The 17326-nt window shown below is 42.7% G+C and overlaps 2 protein-coding genes across 2 annotated transcripts in view; both read right to left on the bottom strand.

The window, feature by feature from the left end:
- The window catches only part of LOC100959700 (lanosterol 14-alpha demethylase), a 24621-nt gene extending 21004 nt beyond the window's left edge, over positions 1-3617 (bottom strand). Inside the window, exons 1-2 of the mRNA XM_012812124.2 lie at positions 3258-3617; positions 1454-1552 (exon numbers count right to left, since the gene is read on the bottom strand). Of these exons, the coding sequence (XP_012667578.1) occupies positions 1454-1552; positions 3258-3431 (273 nt within the window). The 5' untranslated portion in view covers positions 3432-3617. The remainder of the gene's footprint in view (positions 1-1453; positions 1553-3257) is intronic.
- A 211-nt stretch (positions 3618-3828) lies between these two features.
- Positions 3829-17326, bottom strand: part of LRRD1 (leucine rich repeats and death domain containing 1) — a 38334-nt gene continuing 24836 nt past the window's right edge. Inside the window, exon 5 of the mRNA XM_012811044.1 lies at positions 3829-4036. Coding sequence (XP_012666498.1) covers positions 3829-4036 — 208 coding nt within the window. The remainder of the gene's footprint in view (positions 4037-17326) is intronic.

A 17326-nucleotide genomic window follows, 5' to 3' on the forward strand; every position in this document is an offset into this window, starting at 1 on the left:
ATATTTTAAAACAGAAAAACCTGTACTAAAATTGCAAAACTTAAGTCATGTTTGACTTCTAAAATTATAATAACAAGATATAATACACAAGATAACAAAGGTTATCAGTATAAACTGAGTATTACACGTGGGTGACCCATACAACATGGCTTCTCAAATTTTGCCCCTTACCTCTGTAATGAGTTTTCCTATACCACCAATTCAGCCATTTACTTCTCAGACTCACTTTGGACTTGCTGTCACTGTTGTTCTACCTCTAATTGTGATCAACAGATACCCTATTCTCAGACCATGCCCTCCTTTGGTTTGCTTGAGCTACTTCTTCAATTATAATCATTCCTTTCTCTCATTAGATCTTCCAGTCCGTGTCACATTTCCTTTCTTCTGATCTATTAGCCTCCTTTCTTTACTTTCCTTCTTTTTTCACATCAGTTCCTGGTCCATCATTTCAGTTACACTCTTGCCAAAATAGTGTACCTTAAATTTCCCTATCCTTGGATCTTTTCAGTGTTCTCAAACAAAAAAGCTTCAACCTTGAAAGATACCAGTTATTTTCTCCTTCCAAGCACCATATTAGTTTTTTACTACTTTTATAATTGCCTATGTTGGAACAGTTTTAATACTGCTCGACAATCCTGCTGTGTTCCTGAGATGGGCTTACTTTTCTATTCACAATGACTAATTCCAACCTTCACTTTTGGAAACTTCTGAATCTTTTTACTTCTCCATCAAAGCAAATGACTTTGTCTCCTATTTAAAGAGGGATTAAAAACTATCTCTTAGGAAGTCCTTCATGTTCTCAATTTCAAGCATACAGCCCTACTCATATTTATATAATCCTATTCTTTTTTTTCTTCCCACTCACAGTAATAATTATAAAAGACCTACTGTGTGCCAGTACTTAGCACTTTATGAAGATTACCTCATTGAAGCTCCACAAGAACCTTTTTAGATTTATTCATTCTATAGGCTACAAAACTGAGGTAGTAATAATAATAGTTACCACGTTCTTAAGGCACTTTCTCTACTCTATGTGTATCTGTGTGTGTGTTATAATCTTAACAGCAGATGACTGTGAAGTAGGTACTAGTATTAGTAGTATTACATTTTATAAACGAGGGAAACTAAAGCACAGAGAGGTAAAGTTCTCTAACTACAGAAGCAAAGTCACATAGTTAACAGGTAGAGGAGCTAGACAGGGAACAGTGAACTCACTGAAAAGCAGGTTCAAAAATGCCAGAGATGCAAGGTTAAGAAAAATGAAGGTCAATTAGCATCAAATTTAACAATAATCAGTGAATACAAAATTCAGAACAGTGGTTTTTAAACCACAGTTGCCAAGACCACAGGTTTCTCAAGGGGTGCCTCAAAGACTCCCCTAGGACACAGCAGGTACCTCTAGGCACTTATCTAAACTAGCTTCTTTGTGCCTCTTATTATTTGGAAATCTTACCTTCTCATATGCATTTTCCAGAAACTCAATTGGACTTCTCCCAAATGCTATGGCATGCCCAAGGAATGGAATTGGAGAGAAAATGTACGGTGGACTTTTCTACAAGAAAAAGAAATAAATTCAGTTCTCATTTTAAGAGAGAAACCCAAACCCAGTTTAGTTTCATGACCAAACAAGAAAATAAAATTTGCCATTAACACTAAAAAAAAGTTACCAAAAAAATAAAGCATCAAAAGTAACTTAATAACAGTCAACGTGCAAATATCTGAGGAGAATAACTATTGTAAAAAGAACAGAAACTCAAAACACAGTGTGAGATGAATGACTACAAACACAAAGGCACTGCAATTTTAAATGATGGGCACTGTCCAGCATATCTCCTACTGGTGTCTCCAGGCAACTTCTCTAACCACTAATGATGCAAAAACAAAAAGGTCAAACTACATTCATTCCTTAGTACACAGGGGGGATTTGTTCCAGGATCTCTCCACAAATACCAAAATCCAGGTATGCTCAGGTCTCTTATCTGGGCACAGTATTTGCACATTCTCCCATACTTTAAATCATCTCTAGATTACTTATAATACCTAATACAATGTAAATGCTATGAAAAGAGTTTTGCTGTATTTTTATTTGTATTTTTTTATTGGGCTTTTTCCTGAATATTTTTGATCACAGGTTAAGTTGGTGAATGAAGAACCTACGGCTCAGGTTCTACGAACCCACTGCATCGTTTTCACCACTTAGTCCCAGAATCTTGCCTAAAGAAGGTATGGAAAAAGACAAATAAAAATAACAACTTGAGGTACAGAAAGAAGGAAAATAGTTAAGCAGCGACATTTATGAGTAAACAGAATACATCTCATACTCCTCTAACTGCAAGTGACTAACCTGCTGATTTTTAAAGAGAGAGTACACCAGCTTTAGCAGGAACTCTCTAGCACTCATCATAAAGGGTACTTTAGATGCCACAAAATGAGATCTGCAGATCATAGCACTAAGTCTCCTGACGCCACGCACTCTACCCAGAGCTTGAGGCTCTGTCTCAAAAAGAAAAGAAACCTCACACCTGGTATGGTTCAAATAAAATCTATTTTAAAAACTACTGGATCACTGGTGTCCACATTCCATTGTCAGTAAAGGGTAGTTTTCAAAAGCTACTTTTTGTTCACTGATAAGGCTGCATTCATCCAATGTATTTGGGAGGCGTCAAACTAGTGATGATTAAAGGGGCTGAATTAGAGAAACTGGTATTTTAACAGCACCAGAGGAAGTCCCTTACCACACTCCAGTCGCTCCCACTCCACCAAGTGGAACGCATCCCCCTTAGAAATCGCCTTTATGGGCAATGCCACAGCCTCCAGGATGACCGCCACGGGCCAGGGCTGCCAATAACATCGCCATCACGCCCCATCGGGGACTCCCACGCCATGACCGCGGCCAGCAAGGGCTCAGGGTCGCAGCAAAAGCCACAGCCGCCGTCCGGCCATCGCCACCAACACAGCCATTACTATGACCACAAACGACGCCAAATACGACCCCTGTCGAGGACAGACACACCGCCAAGGCAGACAGCAAGGTCGCCAGCACCGAGACCAGCAAAGTCACACTACTCCCGGTCCCAATGTGCTGGCATCACCGCCCCGCCGAGCAGCGCCGCGGCTGCAGCCACCAATGCCACGACCGTGAGCGCTGCCGCCCCCGCCCCAGGCCCAGACAGCTCCGCCACGGACCAAGCCAGCCCAGCAGTATAGCCCCCGCCAGCCCTCCCGCGGCCGCAGCCGGGCTCCCGGGATGCACTCACCGCGCCAGCCGGCAGCTGGACTAGGTGGCCGACGGCGAGGCGGAGCAAGTAGACCAGGCTGAGGGTGAAGACGCAGGCGAGCAGCAGCATGGACAGAAGGTTCCCACCTGTCACCTTCTCCATCGCTTGTCCCAGCACCGACCCTCCCGCCTGCAGTAAGCCCAGCAGCACCATCCCGGCCGCTACTGCTGCTTCACTCTGCTGGAGACACTGGAGGTGGAGGTCGCCACAGCTCCTCCAAATCGCGGAGAGAAAGAAGCTGGCAGATGAGCGTCCAAAGGCGGCCCCGGGCCCCAGGTCCCCTACTAAACCTAGTCACCCGCCCCTACCCCCGGCTCTCGCACGCGCCACCTTGCGCGTCACAGGGCCGGCCCGGACGGCCGCTGGCCACGCCCTTTAAATAGCACTTCTCACGCCCCCTCAATAACAGGGCACTCCGACGTCTCCCTGCGCCAGAGAGTGGGCCCGAGGAGGTTGGCTGCTCCTGTGGCACAAGTGGTAGCGAGCCGGAGGGGAACATGGCTTACGAGGTGGCCACACCCTGAGACTGGCAGGGCGTCAGGGCACAGCACTAGAGGGGCCGGCGGCGGAGGGACCCGGCGGAAGGATCCGGGGGGCGGGCTGAAGGGGGTCCGCTTGGTGGCGCCGCGCTCTGTGATTGCACCGCGCGCTCCTGAGGTGATCTCAGCCTATGTGGCGTCAGCACGGCGGTGGCGCCAGCACCGCCCCCGGCCTGGCTCGCGGAATACCTGCCCACGACGCTGCCCTGGGGCCCGGCCCTGGGGACTCCGAGCTACGCTCGTGAATACTTCTTAGGAGGTAAAAATTAAGGTCGGGAAAACGCGGACTGTCCACGAAGGGTGGGACGAGGCGGCCAGTCCTGTCCCACCCTAACTAAAGCCAGTGAACCGGCATCAGTGTGCCGCCGGGACGTTAACAAATGGTTGTCGGGTGTGCTGAGTTAGACGGAAACAGTTCTCCCAAAATAAAGGTATACTTTATGTGACATCCGAGCTATTTGGAGCAACAGTCCCCAGGAACACCGCTTATTCTGAGAGTTCAGTGTCCAGAAAGATTTCGAAGCGGAGTTAACAGTCTTAACAGCCACAGTCAACCTGATCTCATTTACCACCACCACTCCCACCCCACCCCACCCCCGCTTCAAAGGTGTGGCACGGTGGGTAGGGCGCCGGCCCCACATACCGAGGGTGGCCGATTCAAACCCAGCCACGGCCGAGCGTTGTGGCAGCACCTGTAGTCCCAGCTACTCGGGAGGCAGAGGCAAGAGAATCGCCAAGCCCAGGAGTTGGAGGTTGCTGTGAGCTGTGAGGCCACCGCACTCTACCAAGGGCAAGGGCGATAAAGTGAAACTCTGTCTCTAAAAAAAAAAAAAAAAACCCTCCCTTAAAAGAACCACCAAATTTAACTCTTTCCAATTCACTAACAGGAGCTCCTAACCTGATTCTTTTATTTCAGGTTTTATGTTAAGCAGCAAATGAGTAGGAATATCTGATTGCCAGCTAGACACTCCACCGAGCAATTCAACTTTCAGCTCAGTCAGTAAATTCCTAGCTACCAACATTACCTCCCCTGTACCTCTGCCAACCTGCCCCTCCTGTAATGCCAGTGTGAAAAGGGCATCGCTGTGCCCTGTTACCCTCATCCTTCACGCTTCGCAGCTAAGTCCTACCATTCCGCCACTTTAAAAATTGCACTTTCCTCGGCGCCACTGCCTTAGGTAGGGCCCTCATTATCTCATGTCTGCATTGCTGCAACACTGTCATACCTGATCCTGCTTCCAAGTTTTGTCATTAATCTCTCTGGGTATTAAGACATCAACGCCACTTCTTGGATCACTAATTAATCCATGATTCTGTAATCATCTCCATAGGTTTCCTCATGGCAGTGGTTCTCAACCTTCCTAATGCCAGGACCCTTCGATACAGATCCTCAGGTTGTGGTGACCCCCAACCATAAAATTATTTTCATTGCTACTTCATAACTGTAATTTTGCTACTGTTATGAATCATAATGTAAATATCTGATATGCAGAATGGTCTTAGGTGACCCCTGTGAAAGGGTCATTCGACCCCCAAAGGGGTCATAACCCACAGGTTGAGAACCAGTGCTGTATCAGAAGATAAACTTTGGAACTGGAATCATGTCTGTATGTTCTGAGTTTATCTTAATTCCTGTCACAGCAATTATCAAAGTATGGTCCCTGGCCCTCCAGTGGGCCCCAAGACCCTTTGGAGAGTGACAGATTCAAAGGTCTTTGTGACATACTGTTGTTTGCTGTTTTCAGTGCTGGTGTTGCCAGGCCAGTGAGTCTGTCACCCAAGCCAATCAACTGAGAAGTGGATGAGAGATGAACAATTCCACTGTTATGTACAGAAAAGCCAGCAATTCTGGAGAATGGCGAGGATGTCTTAAAGAGCTGTTCCCTGCTCTTGTTTTCCTTTGTTATTTTTATACTCTCACAGTAAGAGCAAGCATCAAAAATGTTACTATAATCATCATAGTGTACATTACACAGATTTCTCCTCATAAGTTACAAGGTTACAAAATATCCTCATATCTTAGTGATTATTACTTCAAAGCATGTCTACTCTATAGTTAAGTCGGGACTCTGGTTCTGAAGTTGGGGTAAGGACAGAAGGGGCCACAGGTATCAGTATTGGAGCTATCATAAGGCCAGGCTATATTGTTGCCACCCAAGGCCACCTAGGCTGGGTACCCTGTAACCGATCTATCTAAGTCTTGGCAGAACATCCTGTGACCTTCCCAGAACACAAGAGGTTTGTGAGTTGTCGCCACAAGGTCCTGTCCTTAGCCTTCTAGCCTCCTGGGAGGCTGCCCTGGCATCTTGGTCCCTAGAGCATCCAGTCTCTTAATAATAGTCTCTTTATAACAGAAGGCCTTGTACTTGAACAAAAAACTCCACATGGTAGCACAAGGGCTCATCTGGCCCCACCAGGGCCTTTCCAGTAGTGTCCTGTATGTAACGGTTATTTAGAATAACAGTGGCTGCCATCACTGGAATATGTACTGATGTTGTGAAATCAATTGTAAAAAAAATTCTGGGGCCATAGCACAAATCAGAGGCAATGCATCAAACTATTGCTACACGCTTGCAGGAGAAAATTTTTTAAAAGGCTTATTTCATTTAAGAATCTTATTGACATTGTGAATATTAGTTTCATTAAATTTTAACCATTGAGTATGTCAAACAAAAGAAGCTGAGGCAAAATTAATAAAGGTATAGAGTTTATTTGGGTCCTGGTTAAGAACAACTGCTAGGGGACACACTTCCAAGGGAGTTCTCTGGAAAGCAAAGGAAAGGCTCAAGTTTTAAAAGAAAGAAAAATCAAGAGAGAGAGTGATTATAAAAGTTGTCAGGAATTCTCATTTGTTTACATTAATTACTGATTATACACTGTTGGACCATGGGGTATGAGTTATGATATCCAGTGTATTGCATTTTATGGCCACTTGGCATCAGTTAGTCTGGAGCCACATAGTAAGTAGCTTCAGGAATAATTATTTCACTCAAGGAGGGAGTGAGACATGACTTGCAGTTTCATTCCAGTGCCTCTCTGGACCTGATCATTTAAAGGGGCTTACATTCCTCCAATAAAAGTTTTCTCAAGTACATGTATTTGTAACTAGCTAATTTTAAATAGCATTTTTTGCATGAACTACTGACAAACTATGGTAATTCAGATTTCAGATAATTCACATGTATATTTGACTGACATTTTCCTGAAAATGAGTAAAAATGAACAAAGTTTCTTCAAGGAAAACAACTGATGTCAATGATAAAATTCAAAACTTTCAAATAAAAACAAAGAGATTCAGAAAACTTCTGTGTGCCACTGTGAACTTCATTGCTTCATAGCTTCTTAGTTCTTTTATACAGAGAAAATTTTAGTAACAAATGACTTGTGTATGATAAAATGTGTCAGCACACGGAATATTTCCATAATTCAATAAAACAATATTTTCATTCAAAGTAAAAGTTAGACCAATGAATTTTCATACCACAGAATATAAAAAACTCACTGATAAGAATTCATATTCGACATTTCAACTACCCTTTAAGGTACTAATGTTATGTAGTTAGGAATCCTGCTCTCTTGAGGAAGGACAACTGCGGGGCCCCCAGGCCTTCATCTTGGTGCCTCCCATCTTAATTTTGTACCAGTTGATTGCTCACACCTGGGGAAGAGGGACTAGCCTACTAATCTACCGATCAGAATTTAGCATGCAGCTGCAAAAAGGAAGTAGAAGACTCTCTGGCCTAACAACAGTTATACAATAGAGTCTTGAAGGTGACCTAAAATTAGAACGAATTATGTCATTAGGTTAAATCTACATTGTGGTCCACACTCCTGGGGAGCTTTCCAGCTCAAAGAAGGTCCAGTAAGACTCAGGTTTCAGATGACCTCTGAACCATGAGGTAGTACTGACCCAGATGGTATAAAAGGAAACCTAGGGCCATAGCCTTTGCCTTTTCTTTGCTGCAACAGTGGAGGCACATTTGCTATCTATGGGAAATATGTCTTTATAGGCAAAATGCCTATATGCCTCTGTCCAAAAAAGCCGTTTGAGAGAGAATAGTGAAAAGACTTTGTGCAGGCATACTTGTAAGAAACTGAGGCAGAATCCCATGTGGCCAGGTTGGTTGCAGGCCTAACATGACCAAGGCTTTGGCTGGAATAGCATTTCCAGACTGCATTAAGGAATTAAGGTTGACTTTATAAGGCAAATGAAAAAGCCCTTTGGAAAACTGGCCAGATACCCATCAATAACCTTTCCTGATCTGTGGTAAGTGACGAAAGTCGCTTGCTGACAGGTCCAGGAATGGTAATGTCCTAGGGGACCTCAAGAGAAGAGGAATTTACCCAATGCATACAGGTATCTAATGGCACAGATGAAACCTGGGCTCATGAAAGGCTTTTGAGAAGTCCAGCCTGAGAATTCCTTATAAAAGGCTCCAGGAAGGGTGTCGCCTGTGGCTCAAAGGAGCGGGGTGCTGGCCCCATATGCCGGGGGTGGTGGGTTCAAACCCAGCCCCAGCCAAAAACTGCAAAAAAAAGTCTCCAGCAAAAGCCCCCTGACTTAAGGCCTACATGGGAGCAGAGGTTTGCACACAAATTTCTGTGTGCCCAAGAAGTTTCTTTATGGTTTGCTTAAATATTCCAAGTAACTGTCTCCAAATGGCATGATCAGTAGAACAGACTTTCTTTTTTTTTTTTTTTTTGAGATGGAGCCTCAAGCTATCCCCCTGGGTAGAGTGCCATGGCATCACGCTCATAGCAACCTCCAACTCCTGGGCTTAAGCGAGTCTCCTGCCTCCGCCTCCCAAGTAGCTGGGACCACAGGCGCCCGCCACAACGCCCGGCTATTTTTTGGTTGCAGCCGTCATTGTTGTTTGGCGGGTCTGGGCTGGGGATTCGAACCCGCCACCTCAGGTGTACGTGGCTGGCGCCTTAGCCGGTTGAGCCACAGGCGCGGAGCCAGAACAGACTTTCAAATCGTCTCTTTCCCCTATAGCCTCAGGCTTCATCAGATAATATCAAAGAAAATAATAACTGATGACATGTTCTTCATTAAATTATGTCAAAACAGGTTATGTTTAAAGGGTTATGCTTAAAGGTGTATGTTGGGTGGATTATCAGATCACCAGGGAGAAGCTACTCACAGGGCGGGTGGTCCTAAGATGCTTAAATGGATTAATGGAGTCATTGATGTCCAATGCACATGTGCAAAGGGATTGTAATGAATGTTAATGAGGTCATTGCTGTATAGTGCGCATGCACAAGATTGACTATATAAACCAACAGTGAATAAAGAAAGTTCACCATTTTGCCTGAGCAAGCAGATGGTCACCTTTATTTAAAACACAGTTTCAATAAGCATGCTTATTCTTCGCAACATGGCTTTTCCGTGACACCCTTTTGGCAACATGTCTTGTTCTGTAAGCCTATACCTTCTTACTCTTTTATTCTGTCCTCTTTCTTTTTTTGTTTTCTACTCACCCTGGGTAGAGTATCATGGCTTCACTGCTCACAGCTATGGGTATATATGTGGGTATTTAGGAAAAGAGTCATATCTTGATGTATTAAATTATTAGAAATAATAATAAACTTAAAATTAATATTTGTTTATTACAAATAAGTAAAAATTAAATTAAAAAATGATTACAGATAATGGACAAAAAAGAACAGAGACAAGAAAGAAGTAGATCAAAAAACCCAAAATCAGCTGGGCACCTGTAGCTCAAGTGGCTAAGGTGCCAGCCATATACACCAGAGCTGGTGGGTTTGAATCCAACCTGGGCCTGTTAAACAACAATGACAAGTACAACCCCAAAATAGCTGGGCATTGTGCCAGGTGCCTGTAGTCCCAGGTACTTGGGAAGCTGAGTCAAGAGAATCACTAAGCCCAGGAGTTAGAGGTTGCTGTGAGCTATGACTTCACAGCACTTTACCCAGGGTGACAGCTTGAGGCTCTGTCTCAAAAAACAAACAAACAAAATCTGTTTAAAAATACACAGCCTGTCCCTTTAAGACAAAGAGACTGTCTTACTAAACAGACAAGGCTCACTCGGCCAGGGATGCCCTCTCAGGAAGAGTAAGTATTTTTGAGAAATTAAAAAATTCAAAACGTTGGCTCAGGCCTGTAGTTCAGTGGCTAGGGTGCCAGCCACATATACCAGAATGGCAGGCTGTAACCCAGCCTGGGCCTGCCAAACAACGACAACTACAACCAAAACAATGAGAGAAGAGAATTGCTTAAGCCCAAGAGTTACAGGTTGCTGTGAGCTGTGACACTACAGTACTCTTCCGAGGTCCATATAGTAAGACTCTTATCTCAAAAAAAAAAAAAAAACAAAAAAAAAACAAAACTTCTAAACCTCATTAAAAAGAAAAGTTTCCCAAAAATAAAAATAAAATATCTGCTTTCTTCTGTTACCTCAGTATGGTCAAAAATGCCAAATTGTCTAAACATGAGACTTCCCAAGTATTAATTACCACTCCTATAATTTATGTTTGTGGTCTTACTGGGGTCTAATTGAACATCGTACTCCTAAGCTATGTTCCCTGTCCCATACTCTATATTAAAGTCATAAAAAACGAGCAGCGCCTGTGCCTCAAAGGAGTAAGGTGCCGGCCCCATATATGGGAGGTGGTGGGTTCAAACTCAGCCCCAGCCAAAAACTGCAAAAAAATAAATAAATAAATAAATAAAATAAAATCATAAAAAACATAGAACAATGATAATAAGAAATAGCTGGGCACAGTGGATCATGCCTGTAATCCCAGCACTCTGGGAGGCCAAGGCAGATGTATTGCCTGAGCTCGGGAGTTAGAGACCAGCCTGAGCCAGAGCCACATCCTGTCTCTAAAAAAAAAAAAAAAAATAGCTGAGCGTTGTGCCAGCACCTGTTGTCCCAGCCACTTGGGAGGCTGAGGCAAGAGAATGGCTTAAGCCCAAGAGTTGGAGGTTGCTGTGAGCTGTGACACCATGGAACTCTACCCAGGGTGACAGCTTGAGACTTGGTCTCGAAAAGAAATAAAAAATAAAAATATAAGAATATCCATAATTATCTGAAAAGGCTATTAAAATATTACTTCCTTTTCCAAGTATACATCTGTATGAACTGAGATTTTCCTAATAGACTTCAACCAAGATTATATAGATAGTGCAATAGATTCAATACAGAAGCAGATATGAGAACTCAACAGTCTTCTATTAAGCCAGCCATAAAACAGATTTACGAAAATGTAAATCAATGTGATCCTTCTCACTAATTTTTTTGGTTTTGAAAATATAGCTATGTTCATGAAAGAACATTATTTATGTTAGCATGGATTGTTATTTTCAATAAACTAATACTTTTATTTCTCCGTTTTAATTTGTAATGCTGCAAATATTGATAAATATAACCCACATTAAAAAAAAAAAGTTCTTTGAGGTTCTTAATAATTCATGATTATAAGTCCTAAAACCAAAACGTTTGAAAACTCCTGGCCTATCTTATGATTTGTGGGGTTTTCAATATTTGTTTCCTGTGGAACCAGGTTGCATACCACAGGCACTGTTAGGTTAGGCAGTTAGTTAGACATGAGCAGGATGGATGGTGGATGAGGTTAGGCTATTTTGGCAGCTGCCGGATATTGCAGGTGAGTTGCCTTGAGAGGCTAATCAATGTCCCAGGGACTTTCTGACATTGACAGACAGATGTGACCATACTGAATTGGGTTGTTTGGGAAGCAGCCTGATTAGGATCCTAGGGAGGGGGCTCCTAAGAAAGAACAGATGACATCTCAAGAGGTCCTCAAGGACTGACCAGATGTCTGGTCTGCAATAGAGGCTCTCCAAGGACTGACCAATCCAAAAGAGGTAGAGAAACCACACAGTAGAGAGATTATCAAGGCCTCGATGGGGGGAGGGGGGACTTTGGAACATGGGCACAGTTGAGGTAACAGTGTCCCTAAATGGACTAACCTCATTAGTATAGTAAAAATCACACCCACCACAGTCTTGACAAGTTACAAGTACTGTGGTGACTGCTGGAGATTGCCTTACAAGGATAGAAAAGGAGAGGGTTTCAAAATTCCAGGAATTCACCCTTTTCCAAAAAAAATCCTGAATATCCAGTTCTGAACTGAATATAAACAGAAAACTCACATAGCATTAAATTTGGGAGTCAGCATAAAAGGAGAAATGTTGTTAAACTCAGTGTCTCCTCCACTCTTGGGCTCTGACACATCCCTTCACTGGAATGTACTATGCTTCAATCCTTAATAGACTTCGGCCAGCCTGAACAAGAGTGAGACCCGTCTCTACCAAAAAAAAAAAAAAAAAAATTTGCTAGGTTTGTGGCAAGCACCTGTATTCTCAGCTGCTTGGGAAGCTAAGGCAGGAGGATTGCTGTGAGCTAAGATGACACCTGGGCACTCTAGCCTGGGCAGGACAGTAAGACTCTGTCTCAAAAAAAACCAAAAACAAACAAACAAACCTTTCACATTTTGCCTGCTTACACCTGCTTGCTCTGCTCATTTACTGCCTCAACTCCATACCAGTAACCATTCTTTAGTACTGGGAACCAAGAAGCTTGGAAACACAGGGACCTAACACTAGGGACCTGACCTTCCTGTGAAACAGTTTTGGGAACTGTTTAGGGAACCTTGGAAACACAGGGACCTGACCTTCCTGTGAAACAGTTTTGAAGCAGGAAATTTTGTTCATTAAAACTTTAAGGTAGCTCCGCTTTTTATGTGACCAAGCTTTTGCTATTTTAATCAGTTTTTCTAGGTGATGTTTCAAAAGCACGCCATAAAGTGAAAAGGGAGATGATTGAGTCAAAATGGACTCTCCCCAGTACTATCTTAGTACTTGAGTGTAGTAATTAAACTTTTTCCTACATTACCTATACTTCTCATCAGTCCACTCTTTTTTTTTTTAGACAGAGTCTAGCTCTGTCACCCTGGGTAGAGTACTATGGTGTTTTTACTGTCCAGAGAGGGTCCACCCACTTGTCACTGTCAGCCAATAGGCAGAGACAGGGATCAGTCCACCAAACTATTTGTCAGAAGGCCAGTGATTCTGGAGAACAGTTGAGAGTAGTCTCTCCAAGACTGTTCTGCCTACGCAACAAACTTCAACAATTTACATAGGGAATAATTTTTAAAGCATGCTAAAAATACATCATACTAATGTGATTAACAACTTGTAGGTACATTAAATATAAGAATCAAAAGAATAACTAAAGGGCTTGGTACCTATAGCTTAAGTGGCTAAGGTACCAGCCACATACACCAGAGCAAGCGGGTTCAAATCCAGCCTGGGCCTGCCAAACAGCAATGACGACTATAGCCAAAAAAATAGTTGGCCACTATGGCGGGCACCTGTAGTCCCAGCTACTTAGGAGGCTGAAGCAAGAGAATCACTTAAGCCCAGGAGTCGGAGGTTGCTGTGAGCTATGATGCCACCGCACTCCACCCAGGGCAACAGCGTGAGGCTCTGTCTCCAAAAACAAAAAAATGTATATATATGTCTATAAATAATAAAATAAAAGAATAACTAAAGGAAGTCATTATCAAAACCAACATACCTATTATTAACCTGTTCCATAGTGTGTCACTACCTCCCGGGTTGCTTTCAAAATTATTATCTCTATTACTTATTCCTTTGCTGGCCTTTTTAACCACACTGTTCATATGTTTCAAAGCACATTCTAAGTTCACAAACAGCTAAGAAAAGTTGTGAGGGTGTCTGTCTCTACTACATTTCCCCTCACTTATTTATCTTATTTTCATTTCTATGAAATTGATTTCAGATAGAATTCCTAAACTGACCAAACTAATTGTGTCGTGTTGGCCTTAGCCTGACTGACTCCATCATATTCTCACGACATGTGCTCTCAGCATCATAGCTCCCAGATACTCTAACTCTCGGGCTCAGGCAATCTGCTTGCCTCAGCCTCTAGAGGGTTGACATACATGAAGCATCTGTGACCCAAACCTAAGTTTCTTTCTTTAAATATTTTTAATGTTTACTTAAGCAGTAAGATGCTTTACTTGAAGTAAAAATTAACTAGAATAATTTCCTTAGAAAATTATTTCCTTTCTGTAATCTGACCTAGGGGTGGGAAGAGGAAGAGATTATATTAAATTGACTCCTAGATTTAGCACAAATTGTATTAGCCATTTCTCCCAAGTCACAAGCTCTTTCTCTCTTAACTCGGCTTGAGAATCTCCTTACTTGCCCCTAATTCCAGGGCTAAGGTCTTTCTGGTAAAGATGCTATTCTCTAACAGGAAGTATGATTGCTTTAAATCCCCCAAACATACTCTCAGCTGACAGGAGTGTCCCATGTTTGTTTGTTTGTTTTTTTTTCTGCTGCACGTTGGTTGGAAGAAAGGTTGTTTGGGGCCACACATTAAATACACAAACACTAGGCTTGGCACCTGTACTCAGTGGTTAGGGCCCCAGACACATGCACTGGGGCTGGAGGGTTAAAACCCAGCCCAGGCCTGCTAAACAACACATAGCTGGGTGTTGTGGCGGGTGCCTGTAGTCCCAGCTACTTGGGAGGCTGAGGCAAGAGAATCACTGAAGCCCCAGAGTTGGAGGTTGCTGTGAGCTGTGACATCATGACACTCTACCAACATAGAAAGACTCTGTCTCAAAAAAAAACCTAAATATTTTGAAATAACTTAGGAGAGCTGGAAAAATAGAGTCGAACCCCCACTTAGGTTAATTAATTGGTAATTTATTTTACCTGCCACAGGGGCTGCTGCTCTGAGAGACAGTCAGCAGCCCAGGTGTGAGGGTGAGTTGCCTTTTATAGGCTCTTGGCAAGCATATTTCAGAAGCAAAACGTTGCTGGTTAAGGGGGTGGGGGGGTTACAACTTGGGTAGTCATGGATATAGCAATGGACAATAATTAATACAGCTTCGGCTGACAACGGATACATCTCATATCACAATGATTATGGTTATACAATAGTAATTAATCAAGTCTCAGTGAGTTTTCCACCATTGTTCATCTACTGAGAACTTGGGGGTTTTGTGAAACTTGGGACTTTTCTTCCTTGTACCTGAAGCTTGTTCTTGGCAACCCTAGCAGAAGGAGGAGGCCTGGGAACGTGGCTGGGAAGCACATTCTCAGCCACCCTGGGGGGAGGAGGGAGGAGGAGGAAAATGGGCTGGTGGGGGGGACAGGTGAGGGCTGGGAAACAGGAGTGGGCAGGGGAAAGAGGGCTGGGTTACAACAATTTCAAGAGGGTCACGGGTTCCCTTCTTAATGATAGAACAGTATCTATCCGGTTGTCCTGTCTAAAGTTTGTTTCTCTGCTGCTCCTCAGTGAATGAGCTTTCTTTAATCCCTTCCTATAAAAAAATCTCCACTCCCTTTTAGGAAAACTCTATGCCTACCCAAAGAGATGTCTCTCCCACAGGGCTCCACACTCCACCCCACTACCTCCAAGGCTGGCTACTGCCTCTGCCCAGCAGGGCAAGTCACAGGACACAATTATGCAAAACATTCCTCTGAGTTTTTCAGCAGGAGGCCGTTCAGGAAAACTGTCCCATTTGGTACCCAAAGTCTAGGCCCTCAAGTCTCAACAGCAATGTGAAATGAAGTGTACATCTTTATTCTTCCTGTAGTTTTCTGCTAACTTATTGACTCAACCATCCACACACACCCATCAAAGACAAACATTTTTCTGGGCGCTTTCATGGTCCTGATGTTACCCAGATTTCTTCTTTAATTCTTTCTATCCCTCTCTGACTTCATAGCAATATTTCACCTAGAAAATTTTCTAGGCTTTGTATCTTCATCATTGAAGGAAGAGTGGAAAGGCTGGTTTATGTCACTAATATTTTTTAAGTCGTCAGTTTGCAAAATGAAAAGATCGACTTCACTACACCATTTCAAAGTCCACTTTTGTGTTCTACTGAAGTACCTTGACTCAAGAGAAAAACATTAACAACAGCTGTCCTTACATCAATATAAACACATAGTTACTCTTATCCTTACTGGGGAAAGTTTAAAAATAGGGAAGGATTAGAGGCAGGCTGTATAGTTGTTAAATCAATATTTCATGTTGCACTTTCTAAATGATGACAACAAAATAGAAATCTTAAATTCCAACCTGCAAAATAAATTTCCTTTTTTAATTTGGTCTCACATAGAAAAAAAATAATGTTTTTAAGTAACAACAACTACACTATGTCTGCAATATTCTTAATCACTTGTATCAGGTCTCTTTCCATTCAAAGTTATGGAAATTCAGGTCACAGTACCTTAAATGCATGTGAAATGAAAAGTTTAGAAGTAAAGTTAGCTTTAGACATGGCTGGATTTAGAGCTCAAACAATATAAACAAGAGTCTAGAATCTGTCTTTCCCTACATCCAGCTCGCAACATGAAAGTACATATAGTGAGAATAAGATGGAATCTGTCAGGCTAGGGCAGACACGACACAGCTGGTCTGGTCAGTTTAGGTCCTGCCTGATCTTCACCCCCTGTCTCCCATTCTGACTGTTTGGCTTCTACCCTAAAGATACCTATTTTGAGTAGTTTAGGCGGATTGATTTAGGTGATTCACTTTTAAATTACAATTTTTATTGTTTGTGAGTCATGAGTTCTGCCAATTATTGTTTAAGATAAGGGTTAACATGGTCTTCACTTTGAACTAAAATGCATAAAACTATAATTTTGGAAATGAAAGAACAGAACAGTCTTGGAGAGGGTACTCTCACTGTTCTCCAGAATCCCAGCCTTCTGACAAATAACGTTTGGTGGACCTATCCCCATCTCTACATATTGGCTGAGAGTGACAGGCAACCAGACCCTCTTCATCCGTAACAGACTACCAAAAGCTGTGCGTAATATACCTAGACTCATAATCTACCAGCAAGAAGGGTGCATCTTCCTTGATAGCTCTGTAGAAATTTCCAAAGGAAACTGCTAAAGGCCTGGCTTTCCCTGAGTCAATCACTATGGTTAAATGGGAGAAGACAAGGTTACTGGATGCAAGGAAGGGGGAAGAGACTTGCATGTGATAAGGTCAGCTCCACCTAAAATATATGCAATGCATTTCATTTATGAAATAGTGTTTGTGATACCAGAAGAAAGGGAGAGGCACACGTAACAGGAAAGACAACAGGTGGCCACTCTACCAGTCCTACTGGGCACTCAACTGAAGGATTCCTGGTGTTTATCAGAGCTGTGCCATTCCTAATGCAGAACAGGCATGAATGGTATATTTATTTCTGTTTTTAAGCTAGCATCTAAAAAGAAGCTGTTCCGCTTTCTAACACCATTGAAAATCACTAAAAACATTATTACCTATAACTCTTGGTTACACAAAAGCATCATATAACAGAAATTTTCATTCTTTATATTTTTTATTTTTTATTTTTCTTTATTTTTATTTATTTATTTATTTATTTATTTTTTTTTTGAGACAGAGCCTCAAGCTTTCCCCTGGGTAGAGTGCTGTGGCATTACAGCTCACAGCAACCTCCAACTCCTGGGCTCAAGCGAGTCTC

Source organism: Otolemur garnettii, unplaced genomic scaffold, assembly GCF_000181295.1.
Source record: "Otolemur garnettii isolate 467f Iridium unplaced genomic scaffold, OtoGar3 scaffold00005, whole genome shotgun sequence".
Lineage (NCBI taxonomy): Eukaryota > Metazoa > Chordata > Mammalia > Primates > Galagidae > Otolemur > Otolemur garnettii.